The 16879-nt window shown below is 42.9% G+C and overlaps 1 protein-coding gene across 4 annotated transcripts in view; it reads left to right on the plus strand.

Annotated features, from left to right (window-relative positions):
* LOC109912866 (embryonic protein UVS.2-like) overlaps positions 1-16879 on the plus strand; it is a 121261-nt gene that overhangs the window by 48672 nt on the left and 55710 nt on the right. For all 4 annotated transcript variants that reach the window (XM_048607225.1, XM_048607224.1, XM_048607223.1 and 1 more), the window contains one exon: positions 8836-8953. In XM_048607225.1, coding sequence (XP_048463182.1) covers positions 8836-8953 — 118 coding nt within the window. The remainder of the gene's footprint in view (positions 1-8835; positions 8954-16879) is intronic.

Consider the following 16879-nt stretch of genomic DNA (forward strand, 5'->3'; position numbering starts at 1 on the left):
TCGTTACTACAGAATGCAGAAGATGCAAACTATAGACCATCAAAAAAGTGAAAAGCACCTCTTCCCAGTGTGTATCAACTTCCTAGACACCACACTCACTCTAACTGCGTCTCATTCTTTCTTAACAACTTGTGCAAAGCTGACTGGGCACTTTCAACAGTCCCTTTTTTAAAAAAAAAACCTATTTTTTCCCTCCAGTCAACCTGTTCAGAGATATTATAACACACCTTTGGAGCAGATGGTACTTGAACCTGGGCCTTTCAGTCCAGGGGTAGAAGTACTACCACTGCACCATAGTAGGGCTGCAATAGTCACTTTCTTGCATAGAACCTGAGGTGAATGGAGATGAGATTTACTCGTTAAGTTTCTACAGTAATCAGCACTGATTGAGGCTCTATTCAGGCTTCAGGTGATTAAGGTATACTTAACAGTTAGTCAGCTGCCTTAGTAATCTTTTAACTAGACTCCTGAACTGGGTGTGTGGTCAGGGAGGGGGAATACTTACTTTTTCAATTAGTCTGGATCAGTTTAATCTAAGGTCCCATGTCACATATACCTGTGAATGTATCAGCAGAATGTGAAATAAATGTGAATTAAAATGCATCAAATACACCACATCACAAATTGCATATAGTTCCCACAAATTTTGTCAGTAACCAGCCCTGCTATCAGTAACCACTGAGTCACAAAATCAGTTAAATTCTGTCCTCGTGAAGGGTTTCAACTCCTCTCATTCAAAACTTTTGTCCGATTTTCTTTCAGTAGCTACTCAGCTTGGAAGCCATCTTACTTCTTCTAGGACTGAAACTAAGTCAGCCCCAGTGACTGCTTACCTCCCAGTTGCTCAGTCGCTTCTGCTGAATCATTACGTTGAGAACAAAATGAATGAATTAACAACACAATTAGAGATACTAGTGATTGATGACAAAGATTTTTTGTCTGTCAGTAACTGGATTGGCTCCCAGGTAGTTGAACAATTGAACAAAGATATGAATATTTCCTGTCAGTATTTGCTGTGGCAAAGGACATGGAAACTAGGGAACTTGGGGAAATAAATAGTGAGGTGTTGAAAAGTGTCCGTATTACAGAAGAAGAGATGCTGGAGGTTTTAAAATGCATAAAGGTAGATAAATCCTTGGGACCTGATCAGGTGTACCCCAGACCTTTGTGGGAAGCTAGGGAAGAGATTGCTGGCCCCCTTGTTGAGATGCTGGAATCATTGACAACCACAGGTGAAGTGCCGGAAATCTGGAGAGGGGCTAATGTGGTGCCATTGTTAAAGAACGGTGGTGAGGAGATGCCAGGGAACTAGGTGACTAGTGAGCCTCATGTCAGTAGTGGGTAAGTTGTTGGAGGGGATTCTGAAGAACAGGATTACATGCATTTGGAAAGGCAAGGGGTGATTTGGGATAATCAACATGGCTTGTGCATGGGAAATTGTGTCTCATTAATTTGATTGAGTTTTTTTGAAGAAGTAATAAAGAAGATTGAAAGCAGAGCGGTAGATGTCTAAATGGACTGAAAGGTGTTGAACAAGGTTCCACATGGTAGACTGGTTAGCAAGGTTAGAATACATGGAATCCAGGGGGAGTATACAAAATTGACTTGAAGATAGGAGACAGAGGGTGGTGGTGGAGCATTGTTTTTCGGACTGGAGGCCTGTGATCCGCGACGTGCTGCAACGATCAGTGCTGGGTCCACTGCTTTTGGACACTTACATAAATAATTTGAACGTGAATAGGACGTACAAATGTACGTTTGTGGATGACACCAAAATTGGTGGTGCAGTGACAGTGAAGAAGGTTATCTCAGAGTTCAACGGGAGCTTGTTCAGATGGGCCAATGGGCTGAGGAGTGGCAGATGAATATGAGATGTTGCATTTTGGTAAGGCAAACTGGGCAGGACTTATAATGTTAATGGTAGTGTCCTGGGGAGTGTTGCCAAGCAAAGAGACCAAGGGTTGCAGGTGCATAGTTTCTTGAAAGTGAAGTCGCAGGTAGACAGGATGGTGGAGAAGGCGTTTGGCTCGCTTGACTTCATTGGTCGTTGCATTGAGTATAGGAGTTGGGAGGTCATGTTGCGGCTGTACAGGACATTGGTGAGGCCTCTTTTAGAATACTGCATTCAATTCTGACCTCCCTGCTATAGGAAATATGTTGTGAAACTTGAAGGGTTCAGAAAAGATTTACAAGGATGTTGCTCGGATTAGAGGGTTTGAGCTATAGGGAGTGGCTGTATAGGCTGGGACTTTTTTTCTTGGAGTGTCAGAGGCTGAGGGGTGACCTTATAGTGGTTTATAAAATCATCGAAGGCGTGGATAGCGTGAGTAGCCAAGGTCCTTTTCGCAGGATAGGATATAGACTGGGGCTTTTTTCCCTGGAGCGTTGGAGGCTGAAGAGTGACGTTACAGGGGTTTATAAAATCATGAGGAACATGGATTGGGTGAATAGCCAACATCTTTTCCCAGGTAGGGGAGTCTAAAACTAGAGGACGTAAGTTTAACGTGAGAGGGGAAAGATATAAAAAGGACCTGAGGGGCAACTTTTTTACACAGAGGGTGGTGCATGTATGGAATGAACTGCCAGAGGAGGTGGAAGAGGCGGGTTCAATTACAGTATTTAAAAGACATCTGGATGGGTACAAGAATAGGAAGGGTTTAGAAGGATATGGACCAAATGCTGGTAAATGGGACTAGATCAGTTTAGGATGTCTGGTCAGCGTGGACGAGTTGAACCGAAGATTCTGTTTCTAGCAAGTTTAAATGAGGCATTTTAGAAGCTTGACTGATTATCTTAAATTGGTTGTCAGTGTACCTGTTAGCGCACTTAGGAATGTTCAGCAAATGCTAATAAGGACAGAATCACATCTAACAGATGCTTTATTTTGGGTTTTGCAAGCTTGATCTGGTCTGCATGTTGCCTATAAGGAACAACAGTCTGATTCGATTAGTTGATCTTTGTGAAGTATATCCCACATATCCGGCATTGAATGGCATTAAAAATCATGCACAATATTGCTGAATTGTGTGATAAGCAGAATGTCTTTCTGGACTGATGGTAACATTTTGTTAATGGAAAATATCACTTGTGTAGTCACTGCATAGTAGCTGTGTGAAATGGCTTGCTTAACCTATTGTTCAAATATTTGAGGTAATTTGTCTTCAAACAGCATATTCCTTTGGCATGTCATCTTTCAATGTTTTAAATTACCCAAGAGCTTGAGAACCTTTGGTTTCTTGTTACTTTCTCCATTGCAATTCCTTGGCCAATCAGATTCAACTTACCGTCTAACCAGCACCATGTTTTCCCTTAGTTTAATTTGTTGAGATCTTTGGAATTTAGAATTCTTGTGTTTTCCCTGATGGGTACTAGACAAATAGATTTTCAACCACATCCAAACAACAAAAGAGATGAAAGGAGCTGGCAAGGAAAATACAGAGAAATTATTTCTTCTGATAGGAAAATCCAGAGCAAGAAGGAGTAGTCTGAAAAATATGTCTTGGCTAAACAGGACTGAAATCAAGATGCGCATCTTCCCAACAAAATTGGAGCAATGTGGAACTACCTCCCTTAAAAGTCATGAACACTGAATCACTTTAAATTTTCTGGCAGAGGTATAGAGATTTTTAAGTCAGAACTATCAAGGGTTATGAAGAAAAGGTGGGTAATACGTTTTTACTGATTGTGTGAGATTCAATAAAACAGCTTCATGGCCCACTCATGCTTCCGTGATCCTATGTAATTTTATCTGTGCTGAGTTTTTTTTATTTTCAAAAATATACTTTATTCAAAAAAAAACTTTATACAAATACATAGTCAGTAGAGTAGTTTGATTCTATACACAGTCTTTACATATGTAGAACAAACAAGCCCAACACACTTCTTTCTTTACTTGAAGCACTGGGAGGGTCCCATAACTGAACTTTCATCAGTGTCCTTTGTCAGAAAGACCTTAGCTGATGGTCTTTCCCTGCTGCGTCTTGGCGGCAGATGCCCCAGCATTAGTACGTCCCTCAGCACGTAGTTTTGGACCTTGAAATGTGCCAATCTGTAACACTCACTTGAGGTAAACTCCTTGCTCTGGAAGACCAACATGTTTAAGATAGACCTAAGAACGTTTTTCACTAAGTTGATGGTCCTGCAGGTGCAGTCAGTGTTTGTCTCAGTGTATGCCCTAGCGAACAGATCAGGGAGCACAGAGTCCTGTGTCAAGCAGCTGTTCGGAACGAACCTTTTTAAAAACCACTGCATCTCTCTCCAGACTTCCTTTACATAGGCACATTCCAGAAGGAGGTATGTGACAGTCTCTACTCCACCACCGCACCTGCTTTCAGGACAGTGTGAGGTGGCACAGAGTCCGGGTGTACGTGAAGGATCTCACAGGTAGTGTCCTTCTCAACACGGCCGAGCGATGTCACAGTGCTTATTGAAAAGTTCTGGTGATTAGGCATTCTCCTGAATGATTTTAAAAATCTACTCAGGGCGCAACCCAAAAGGATCTGCCCACTCATTTTCCCACAGGGTCTCGAGGATGCTGTGTGCTGACCACCTGCTGATTGACTTGTGGGCAAATGTGTTATTCTTTGTAAATTTCGCCGCAAAGGACAGACAATACGGAACAGCCCAACTACTTGGAGCATTCAGCAACAAAGTACTTTGCAACACTGGGGACCAGTAGAATCTCAGTATGTAGTGATGCTTGGAGTTTGCGTTCTATGCACAGATTGACGCAACCACACACAAAGGTGGCCATCAAGATGAGGGCAGTATTGTGTACGTTCTTCCCCTCTCAACCCCCATCCAGAGCTTTGTACATGGTATACCTGCGGACTACACATGAAGTGGAAGATAGCTGGGGTGACTGCAATGGCACAAGTTCTGGGAATGGGCCAGACCTGCACCACGTACAACAGAGAGAGTCCCTCACACCTGATGACCAGGTTTTTACCCACAATGGAGAGGGAACAGTGTTTCCAAAAGCCGGGTTTCTGCCTCACCTTGGTGAAATGCTCCTCCCAAAATTTTGCACATGCCATGGCCCCTCTGAACCATATTCCTGGCACCATCAGGTAATCTGTCCTGACTGAAAGGGATAAAGGATCGGTTGACCCAGGTCCCATAGAGCATGGCCTTGTTCTTGCCTTGATTTACTTTGGCCTCTAAGGCCAGTTCGAACTGGTTGCAGATGATCATGAGTCTGCACTGACAGCAGAAAACGGCAGCATCGCCCATGTCATTGGAGGCTCTGACCTGTAGGCCTTCGCTGCCAGAAATAGTCACCCCTGTCGGGCTAACATCCTTCCTGATGGACTCAGCAAAAGGTTCTGTACAACAGACAAGCAAGGCAGGAGAGAGTGGCCAGCCCTGTCAGACTCCAGATCTGACCAGGAAGCGTCCTGATTCCCACTCGTTGATTGAGACTGCACTTCTGATGTTGGTGTAGAGCAGTCAGATCCAAATGTGGATGGTCTCACCAAAATCCATTTTGGAGAGCACATCTCCATGAAGGAGTGCAATATCCCGCCAAAGACCTTCTCCTGGTCCAGGCTGATGAGGCAGGCATCCACCAACCTGTCCTGCACACATCCCTGAGGAGCGCAACTCTCTCCGAGATCGCCCTGCGTGGTATTGCACAGGTTTGGTCGGGGTGAATCACCAAACCAAGAGCAATTCTGACCCAGTTGGCGATGGCATTAGACAGGATTTTATAATCTGTATTCAGCAGTGAAATTGGTCACGAATTTCTAATTTCCTCTCTCTCCCTTTCTTGTAGATGAGGGTGAGGATACCTTTCCTCATGGATTTGCTTATGTTACAAACCAGAAGCATACTGTTGTTCACTTTCAGCAAGTCCTGACTAATCAAGTCCCACAGAGCTGAATGCAACTCAGTCACTTCTGGGAGTTTTATTCTTCTCAAAGGACTTGAGGGTGTTGGTTAGCTGTCCAGATATAACGGATAGTCCATCCCTTCCTCTGTACTGTAGTCTAAGATCTCTGTGATAGAGGAGAGGAGTGACTGGCAATCAGGCTGTGCTGTCTGTGGGCTTCATGTCATATAGACTGACATAACAGGATTTGCTGATCCTCAGGATATCAGATTGAGATGACGGTATTGAGCCATATTCTTCATAAAAACTGTGGATGCTGTAAATCAAGAGCATAAATGGAAGTTACTGGAAATGCTCAGAAAAATCAGAGCTATCATTGTGAGTCTGGTGACCCTTCCTCAGATCGTTAAGTCTGATTTTTCTTCACAGATGCTGCCAGTACTGCTGAGCTTTTCCAGCAACTTCTGTTTTTGAGTTATTTTCTTCCTTCAGGCTGCTGAGCACAAAACTCTGCTTGTGCACCTTCTGGAAGAAGAAACTTGACCTTGTCTCATCCAGCTCCACAGTATGGACCCTGGACCGGAAGATTATCTCGAAGGTCCCCATGGCAATGAGTGAGGCTTGCTGGCTCTTGATCTCCTGGAGATCCTCATGAAATCAGCCCCCATCATCTGCAGTAGGATTAGGTTCTACACACTTTTCTGGAGTTTGGACAGTTTTTCCCATCTCTCTCTCGGCTTCTCAACTCCTTTGAGGATAAAGGATGTTCTCTTGATGTTCTCTTTGACTGTTTCCCACCAGCCTGCTGGAGATAAACAGAGGGACTTCAGAGTCCTCCGGCCTTTGTATTCCCTTTTGAGCTCCTCAGTGTGTTCTGGGGTTAACTGTTTCACACTCAGCTTCCACACTTGGAGTATTGCGTACAGTTCTGGTCACCGCATTACAGGAAGGATGTGGAAGCATTGGAAAGGGTGGAGAGGAGATTTACCAGGATGTTGCCTGGTATGGAGGGAAGGTCTTGTGAGGAAAGGCTGAGGGACTTGAGGCTGTTTTCATTAGAGAGAAGAAAGTTAAGAGGTGACTTAATAGAGACATACAAGATGATCAGAGGATTAGATAGGGTGGACAGTGGGAGCCTTTTTCCTTGGATGGTGATGGCTACCATGAGGGGACATAGCTTTAAATTGAGGGGTGATAGATATAGGACAGATGTCAGAGGTAGGTTCTTTACTCAGAGAGTAGTAAGGGCGTGGAATGCCCTGCCTGCAAAAGTAGTAGACTCGCCAACTTTAAGGGCATTTAAATGGTCATTGGATAAACCTATGGATGATAATCGAATAGTTTAGTTTAGATGGGCTTCAGATTAGTTTCACAGGTCGGCGCAACATTGAGGGCCGAAGGGCCTGTACTGTGCTGTAATGTTCTATGTTCTATGTCCCTTGCCAGCCTGTTGGTCATCCTGTAGCTGACAGTCAGCCAGCAAGAGGCAGTGGTCAGGGAAGAAAACCGGCTTGACATTGGGGGATCTGACCAAAAATGCGCAAGACACAAACAGGAAATCTGGCTGTGACCAGTTGTATCTACATTATGCACAGTCTGCAGCAGTGCTGAATTGTTGTGTAGCTTGGCGACTTTAACTGTTTCCATCAGGAATCTGGATGTGGCGTCCAGTTTGCTGTCAGCCCCTCTGGATTGTCCATCTGCATCAATGATACAGTTGGAGTCTGGCCAGAATGACTGGCCTGGACATTGCCAGCAGCAGTGGAAGCTAGTACAGGATGGCTGGCCACTCACTCTTTATCAGCAGTGCATATATGTTAATTAATCTCAGGTCCATTTCTGTACATAACGTCTGCTACGAGGAGGTGCCTGCCTACCGCCACCTTAGCTTTGCACATGGTGAAGGTGCTTACTTGCAGCAGACTACCCAGGCCAGAGGAATGGCTATCGTTTCCCCCTGACTAAATCGAGGGCCTGTGGGCCTACAAGCTGAACCATTTCCTGTAGCTGCAGAGGTGTGGCTTCCTGCACTCCTGCAGAGTCAGGAGGACCACTTTGAGGTTGACCAGGTAAGCCAATGTAGAAACACATTGCATAGTAGATTTAGTGCTATGCACATGAAAAATGACAATTTTAAAGCCCATTGAGATTTTATAGAATTACCCACAGACCCAATGTCAGTTCACTTGCAGTCTTGTCAATGGGGTGTCTTTGCATTCCCTTTGGTTGGGTGAACTATTGGACCCTTGCATAGCTGAGGTAGCTGTACTGTTCCTCCCTGGGGCATTGCTCTGATCTGGTGGTGTTGGGACAAAAATGAAGCCAGGATGGTCCAGTTCGGAGTCTGACAGAGGGGTTGTCATTGCTGTGCTCCTTATTCCAAACATTGCTCCTCCCGGTTGCCTGGAGCTGTGGTGCAGTGGCTACCCCTTGGGTTTCACCGGGTCCCTCGTGATGTCTGGCGTTTCTGGGTTGTGGGCTGCTTCTCTCTTCCCATGTGGTGCTGTGCCCCCCTTTCATGTTGATGGCCATCCCTCCGCATGTCTTCATCGTCAGAGGAGCTGCTGGTGTGTCCATCATGTAGCTCCCTCCTTCCATTTTCCTGTAGGCCTGTGGGGGCCTGATGTGTTTTCCTTTTCCGGTTGTTTTCCACCACTGTCCACTCTTTCGTCCGGTGATTCCCTCCTCAGATGCAATGACTGAGCTGATTTCTCCCAGAATCTTCCCCAGTCACTTCTCACCTTTGCCTTTTAGCAACTGTCAGTGAAAGCTCTATTGAAACTGACCTTAAACTTGCCACTGAGCTGATCAAGGTTGACAGTTTACATGTGAGTATAACTATGTTTCAAGTAACCCAATCCAGTTGCAGTCGAGTTTTTATTTTTGAAGTAATTGAAGAGTAAAGGTATCAGCATATATGTCTTTACATTTGTATATCTTTAAATTTGAAGGTTTTTTTCAATTTACTGAAATAAGCATATTGCATTGGTTATTCTTTTTCACAGATAGAGCTCAACGAGCAGTAATAGCTGCTTCTATGGCAGAGTTTGAGGCTTTGACATGTGTCAGATTTAAATACAGAACAAGGGAAATGACCTATCTTGAGTTTATTGATGGGATTGGGTAAGTGAATTTAGTTTAACCTGTAACGTTGGTAAATTTACATCTGTTGCAACAAAATTTTCTATTTTTGATCTGTAAAATTTGTCACCTCGCATACATTTAGCAACTTCTATTAGATGTTTTGCAACCTGTTATAACATTTCTTATCTGTAACATTTTGATTGGCTCAAAGTAAAAATGTAGTAAGACAGAATTTAAGAAGTAACTAACATAACAATTGAAAGTAAAGATGGTTAGAAAATTGAGAAATTACTAAAATGTTCTATAAACAAACCAATCAGTGAAGACAATTTTCCATTAAAAGGGAAAGGTATTGCAATCCAGTCTCTGAAAATATAGTGAAAGAAATTAGTCACTTTTTTCTTAATAGTTAAATTTATAATGTCCAAAAGAAGATTTTTGTAAAAATCTAAGAGATTAGAAGTGTGCATTAGACTGCCCCAGAACCTGCTTAACCGTTCAGTATGATCAAAGTTGACCTTCTGTCTCAATTCCATTTTCCCATTCGCTCCCCATATCCCTTGATTCCCTGAGAAATCAAAATCTATCTATCCCAACCTTGAATATACTCATAAGATGGGACATCTGCAATTCTATGAAATATTAAACTCCAAAGATGCTCAGGCATCTGAGTGAAGAGCATTCTCCTCAGCTCAGTCCTGTGTAATCAATCTCTCATCGTGAAGTTATGCCCACATGTTTTAGCTTCACCAACTAGGATGAATCAGTCTCTTAGAATTTTGTGTGTATCATCAAGATTGCCTCTTAGTCTTCTAATATATAGGCTTCTCACCCTTTCATGATAAGACAACCCTCATCCCAAAATCCAATGTAGATGTTGCTTATATACCTCTAAGACAAACTTAGCATTCATGAGATAAGGAGACACAAACTGTGTTCAATACTTTACAGTCTCACCCTTATTCTTGTATTGCAATGCCTTTGCAACAAAGGCCAAAATGCCATTCTTTTTCTTTAGGAAGACAGACCTTATCATCAAATTTATGTTACAATAATGGCTAGGAACCAGTAAGTATGTTTCTTTGAAGTAGACTGAGTGCAAGATCCAGGGACTTACTAAATAAATAAAGCTACAACATTAATAAAGTTGTAATAAACTTTGTTGTACAATATTAGAACATTAATATAATTTACAATAACTGCGTAACTTCTTTCAAACATCCAGAATTAACATGGTAAATTTGGGCGATAAACAATAAGTGAACATTCTACAGCACATACTAAATACAAATATGATCAAGGAAAATCCATTGGATTTCTCAGTCACTCCCTCAATAAACATTAATGCCACAGTGGACCACTGAATATCATTAAACTTCATGGAAGATTATAATGCTTCACTTTTTCTGATCTGGCTTTGAAATCCTGCTCAAGAAACTCTTTATCATGTACAACCTCAATAACTACTCTCATTCTGGTACTCACCCTCCTCTCCTGGGTCTACACTCCCATGCAATCTGTAACGGTTCTTTAATACTCATCCATGAGCATGTCTCCAGTTCTACAGTGATACTAGTTCTCCTGAGTCAGTACCACACCTGGGATTTTGCCTGAACTCCAATCTTGTTCAGTTGCTCCAAGGAAATATTGCCTGTGAGCTTTTCACCTCACTCTCAGTTGCAGTGAAGTATTAGTGTTCTCTAGCTTCTTCCATGCCCCTCTCCACTGCTCCCAACACAGTGCCACTGACTTTCCCATTTTCTTAGCTCCCTCTGACAACTTCCGAGTCCTGACTCCAATGCTCAGCTGCTTACTATTTCCCAGAACTTAACCCTGAGGTCTAACAACATTGAGCCATCTGAAGTTCATGAGTTCTCAAGGAACTTCGTATAGAATCTGTGATACAGCTAAATTGAAGCAGTACACCACTCCTAGCTTGGGAGCCTGTGGGCTTAATCTTCCCAAAGTATAGCTGTAAATTTCGGAATGTTTAATGAAGAGTTGCACGCCTTGAGCTCCAGTGGGTTTTCTCATGCAAATTTGCACAGCACACCTCATCAGCCATACCCCATGCCACCATGGCACCACATTCATGCTTTATTGCACTCACTAGCAATGGAAGTGGTTGCGTTGTCAGGTCCGTCCAGGTTTCCTACCACTGTTGTTATATTTAATGCCCAGATAGGCACCAATTCAAAAGTTGCAATCCAAGAATTATCCTTCATAGCTCCATTACGGGAAGAATTGCCCAGAAATGGCTAACAGAGGCAAGTTGATATCCCTATTGTTGACAGGGACCATGTGTCAGGATGTTTGAGAGGAAGATCTTTCTTTTCTTCATTGCTCAGACCTTTGAGTATAGGAGTTGGGATGTTGTGCTGAGGTTGCACAGGATGTTGGTGAGGCGTCTTCTGGGGTACTGTGTACAGTTCTGGTAGCCCTGCTATAGGAAGGATATTATCAAATTGAAAAGGGTTCAGAAAAGATTTACCAGGATGTTACTGGGAATGGAAGGTCTGAGTTATAACTATAGGCTAGATAGGCTGGGACTTTTTTCACTGGAGCATCGAAGCTTGAGGGGTGACCTTATGGAAGTTTATAAAATCATGAGGGGCGTAGGTAAGGTGAATAGCAAATGTCTTTTCCCTAGGGTGGGGTAGTTCAAAACTAGGGGGCATAATTTTAAGATGAGAGGAGAAAGATTTAAAAAGGACATGGGGGGCAACTTTTTTTATAGAGTGTTTTGAATGTGGAATGAACTGCCAGAGGAAGTGGTAGATGCGGGTACAGTTACAACATTTGAAAGATATTTGGATAAGTGCATGAATAGGAAGGGGTTGGAGGGATATGGGCCAAACGCAGGCAAGTGGGACTAGTTAGATTTGGGAACATGGTCAGTGTGGACGAGTTAGATCAAAAGGTCCATTTCCATGCTATATGACTATGTGACTGCAAATGGAGACCATGCCAGCCTGATCTGAAGTTGACACCTGGGTCAGTGCTTTGTCTGGAGGAAACCCAGCATTTCAGAAAGAATGTTAATGACATCCTGTGCTCTGCAAGGGTAAATGCTACTATCTTCGTTCTGCTATCTCACACTCACTTTTACTCTGCTACTGCACCCAGCAAAGCTCACTGCCACTTTTCACCATTACGTACAAAGTCAGAAGTCAGACAACATCATGTTATGGTCCAACAGGTTTATTTGAAATCACAAGCTTTTCGAGCACTATTCCTTCATCAGGTGAAGACCACTGCATGCAGCATTTTCCCTCATTGGTTCTCATTCACCCCGTGTCCCAAACTGCTAATCTTTCCACGCTTTCATCTCACTCAGTCCCTTTCCTGCATGAGAAAACAGTCCATAATTGGGCAGAGGAGGACAAGACCAATGGAAAACCTGCCATTCATCTCTTTACCCCATTGGAGAAGAGAATCCTTGAGATCAATGGGACAGGATATAAAGCTAGAGAGGTTACCCATTCTTATGGCCAAATGGTGTCCTAAGCTTTTCTGACGGATTGCTATGCTTTTGGTAGCATGCATGCTAGCATTAATCTTCAATAAAGGAGTACTGCACCTTGTGAAGACTTCCCTCAGATTGTCACCTTCTAATGAATAACGGAAAAGATGAAGAAAGAACAAACCGGTAAACTGCCGTTGATATTAAATGGAGACGCTGACCACAGCAGTATCAAAGCATTTGCAGTCAATGAAAGATGACTTGATACAACTCAGTTCTAATTGAAGTCCTGCATGTGTAGCTGCGACCGACTCTGCTGCACTATAGAATGATGAAGTGATATAGTTGGTCATTACATGAGTTCACATCAGAATTCTGTATGCCTTTAACCTGTCCAGTGTGTGTCTGATGAATGCAATCAACTGTGGAAGGACTTGACATTGCTGAGAAGTAGACCCTGCTTCCTCAGACAAAAAAACCGCTTACTTGCCAATTCAAGGCGTAATGTGAACATTTTTCATTTTGATTGTGCACTTGCAGTTTTGATGAATATAGAAGGTGACACAGGTAGCGCTTCACAGACTAAGTTGAAAGTTCAACCTGTCAGTCTAGAAAGCTCTCCACTATCTCCACCCGGCGCAGGCATAAAAATGTAAATGCAGGACTAGGCCACTCATTGACCCTGCCCTACTATTCAGTGCCACCATGGTTGATGGAGCACTTAAATACCTTTGACCCACCCCATTCCCATAATCCTGTTGGTAACTTATCAATCTCTACCATATACGTACTCAAAGACTGAGCTTCCACAGTTTTCTGTGGTAGAGAATTCAAAAAAAAAAATTGGCTTCACACAAATGGCATTTTTTCCCAGATGCTAACAATTCTGCTGAAGAGTCATTGGACTTGAAACATTACGTCTGCTTTCCTTCCACAGATGCTACCAGATCTGCCAAGGTTCTCCAGCAATTCCTGTTTTATTATATTCGTGGATATAATTTTGGTGAAATACTATCATAAAGTTCTGGTCGAGTGCACTTAACTTTGTCTTCTTCATGTCATTCTGCTTTTGAAGCACATTTTAGTCTTCCTCCCAGCTTTTCAACTTCCTGTTACCAGCTTTGCTCTTCCAGTTTGGGTTAGTCCTCAAGTTTCCACCCCCCCTGACAAGCTAGTTTAAATAAACCACTATCAAATCTCCTTGTAAGCATTTCATTTCCATGAAATTGTAAACTGTCCAGCTTGTACAGGTCACACCTGCTCAAGAAAAGATTCTACTTCCTCAGAAGTCTGATGCATAACCTCCCATAGCAGTTCTCCAGCCATGTATTCTCCAGTCAGTCATCCTGTCCTCATGCTCACTAGCATGTGACACTCAGAGCAGTCCTGAAATTACTGCTCTTGAGGTTTGCAGCATTACAGATGCTAGTCTTCAACTGATTCAGGTCACATGATATCAAGAAATGGCTGAAAGTGCGTGATTCTACAAAGACTACGGGCCCTGACAACATTTTGGCAAGATTACTGATTATGTGTGTACAGAACTAGCTGTGCTTCTAGCCAAGCTGTTCCAATATAGCTATACACTAGCATCTACCCAACAATATGACACATCGCCGAGATATGTCCTGTACACTGAAAGCAGGAGAAATCTAACCTGTGCAGTTACCGCCCCATTGGTCCACTCTTGATCACCAGCAAAGTGATGGCTGAGATTGCTGACAGCGCTATAGGTTTCGACTTGCAAAGGTATAACCTGCACACTGAGGCTCAGTTTGGTTTCCACCAGGGCCACTTGACTCCTGACCTCATTAAAACCTGGCTTAGACAAAACAGCTGAACTCCAGAAGTAAGGCGAGAATGATTACACCCGAAACCAAGGCAGTATTTAACTGGCTAAATCAAGAGTCCCAGCAGAGGTGGAATGAACAGAGATTGTGTGTGTGTGTGTGTGTGTGTGTGTGTGTGTGTGTGTGTGTTGAGGGGGTGGGGACGGTGCGATGGGCGAAGTTGGGAGAAGTGTTTCCTGTAATTTTCTTACCAGCTCCAGGGCGCATACGCAGCAGCAACTTCCATAACCGGAATTGCTTGCCAATACTGATCGACATGGGGGCACCATCAGGGGCAACAGCACATGCACACAGCCATGCAGTTTAAAGGGAACTTTGAGCAAAGGGAAGTTTTATATACGTCAATCATGCCACCCCTCAACCTTCTTTGTTCCAAGGAAAACAACCCCAGTCTCACTTCATAGCTACAATTCTTCTGCCCTGGCAACATTCTAGTAAATCTTCTCTGCACTTTCTCCAGAGCAATTACGTCCTTCCTGTTATGTGACTAGAACTGCACACAGTATTCCAGTTGTCGCCTCACTAGTGCTTATACAGTTCCATCATCACACCCCTTCTTTTGTATTCTCTCCCTCTGCCAATGAAGAAGAGCATTCCACATGTCTTTGTTACAACCTTATTTGCCTTTACCTTGTACTGCTGCTTTTAGTGACCTGTGCATTTTGCATGCCAAGATCTCTCGCTTCACCTACCCCCCTGAGTATATTCCCAGCTATGGTGTATTCCCTTTTACTGTTTGACCTTCCTAAATGCATTACTTCACACTTACTAGAATTGAACTCCATCTGCTACTTTCCTGCCCACACCACCAACGCATCTGTATTATTTTGGTGCCTACAGTTAACCTCTATTCACTATATGGATAGCTTTTGTGTCTTCTGCAGATTTCCTAATAGTGCCCCTCCCCCATGTTCAAGTCCAAATCATTAATGTATAAAACAAACAGCAGGGATCCCAACACCAAACCCTGTGGAACACCACTTGAAACAGCTTTCCATTTGCAAAGGCAGCCATTACTCTTTCTTTAATGTTAATAAGTCAACTTGGATCCAATTTGACACATCACCCTGTATCCCATGAGTTTTTGCCTTTTTGACCAGTCTGCCATGTGGGTCCTTGTCAAATGCCTTGCTAAAATTCATGTAGACAACATCCACTGTACTACCCTCGTTAATCCTCCTTGTCACTTCTTCAAAGAATTTAATCGAATTTGTAAGGCATGAACTTTCCTGAACGAACTATCCCTGACTAGTTCATGCTGTTCTAACTGACAGTTTATCTGATCTTGCAGGATTGATTCTAACAATTTGCCCATTACCGAAGTAAGACTAACTGTCCTTTAATTGTTTGGCATTTCCTTTGTACCCTTTTTAAGCAACAGAATCACATGTGCATTCCTCCAGTCCTTCAGCACCTCACCTGTATCTAGAGAAGATTGGAAAATAATCCTCTGAGCATCTGCTATTCCCCCCCTGACCTCTTTCAGCATCCTAGGGAATAATCCATTCGGCCTTGGCGATTTATCCACTTTCAAAGACTGCAACCCCTCTTACATGTCTTCTGTTGTTATGATTATTTTGTCCAAGATTTCACTCTGCTTCTCTTAGATTACTAGATCCACATAGTTCTTTTCCTTTATGAATGTGGAGACGAAAAATTCATTTAAAATTCTTCCCGTATCCTCTGCATCTTCATGTAAGTTGTCCTTCTTTATCTCTAGTAGGTCCCAATTTTTTTCTTAATGAGCCATTTGCTGTTTATATACTGGTAGAACATCTTTAGGTTTTCCTTTATTTTGATTGCTAATAGTTTTTCATGTCCTCTCTTTAACTTCCTTTTTTTTTAATTTGATCCCCCTACTTTCTGTGTTGCTGTAAGCTATCTGCAGTGTTGAGGGGGTTGCGTTTTTTGTGACTGTTGAAAGCTATTATAAGATTTTCCTGTTTAATTTTCCCATGTATTTTTCTAGACAACATGGGGATCTAGATTTGGCAGTACCATTCTTATTTTTGGAGGGGACTTGTCTCCCACTGATTCACCACTGATTTATCCTTTAGGGATCCTGTCATATCCACCTCGGCCAAATCACTTTTTGGTTTTGTAAAATTTGCCTTCTCCCAGTTTAAAACTTTTACTCCTGATTTATCTCTGTCCTTTTCCATAATAATACTAAATCTAAGTGAATTATGGTCACCATCCCTGATATGGTCGCCCACTGTCACTTCACCCACTTGCCCATCTTCAGTTCCCAAAATTAAATCCAGAATTGCATCACCTGTCATTGGCCTTGTCACATGCTGTTTAAAAAAAGTTTCTGGACACAATACATGAATTTTTCACCCTCAATGCCTCTGGTATTGTTTGAAACCGAGTTGGTATTGGGATAGTTAAAGACTCCAACTACTATTGCCCTCTTATTCCTACAGCAGAAATTTGTCTGCATTTGTCTTCTACCTCCCTCTCACTATTTGGAGGTCTCTGGTATACTCCAAGTAATGTTACTGCCTGTTTTTTACTCCTTAGTTCAAACCATAAAGCCTCATCTGTTATAACAAGGTGTAGAGCTGGATGAACACAGCAGGCCAAGCAGCATCATAGGAGCAGGAAGGCTGACGTTTCGGGCCTAGACCCTTTCTGATGAAGGGTCTAGGC

This window comes from Rhincodon typus, chromosome 17, assembly GCF_021869965.1.
Source record: "Rhincodon typus isolate 14 chromosome 17, sRhiTyp1.1, whole genome shotgun sequence".
NCBI classification, from domain to species: domain Eukaryota; kingdom Metazoa; phylum Chordata; class Chondrichthyes; order Orectolobiformes; family Rhincodontidae; genus Rhincodon; species Rhincodon typus.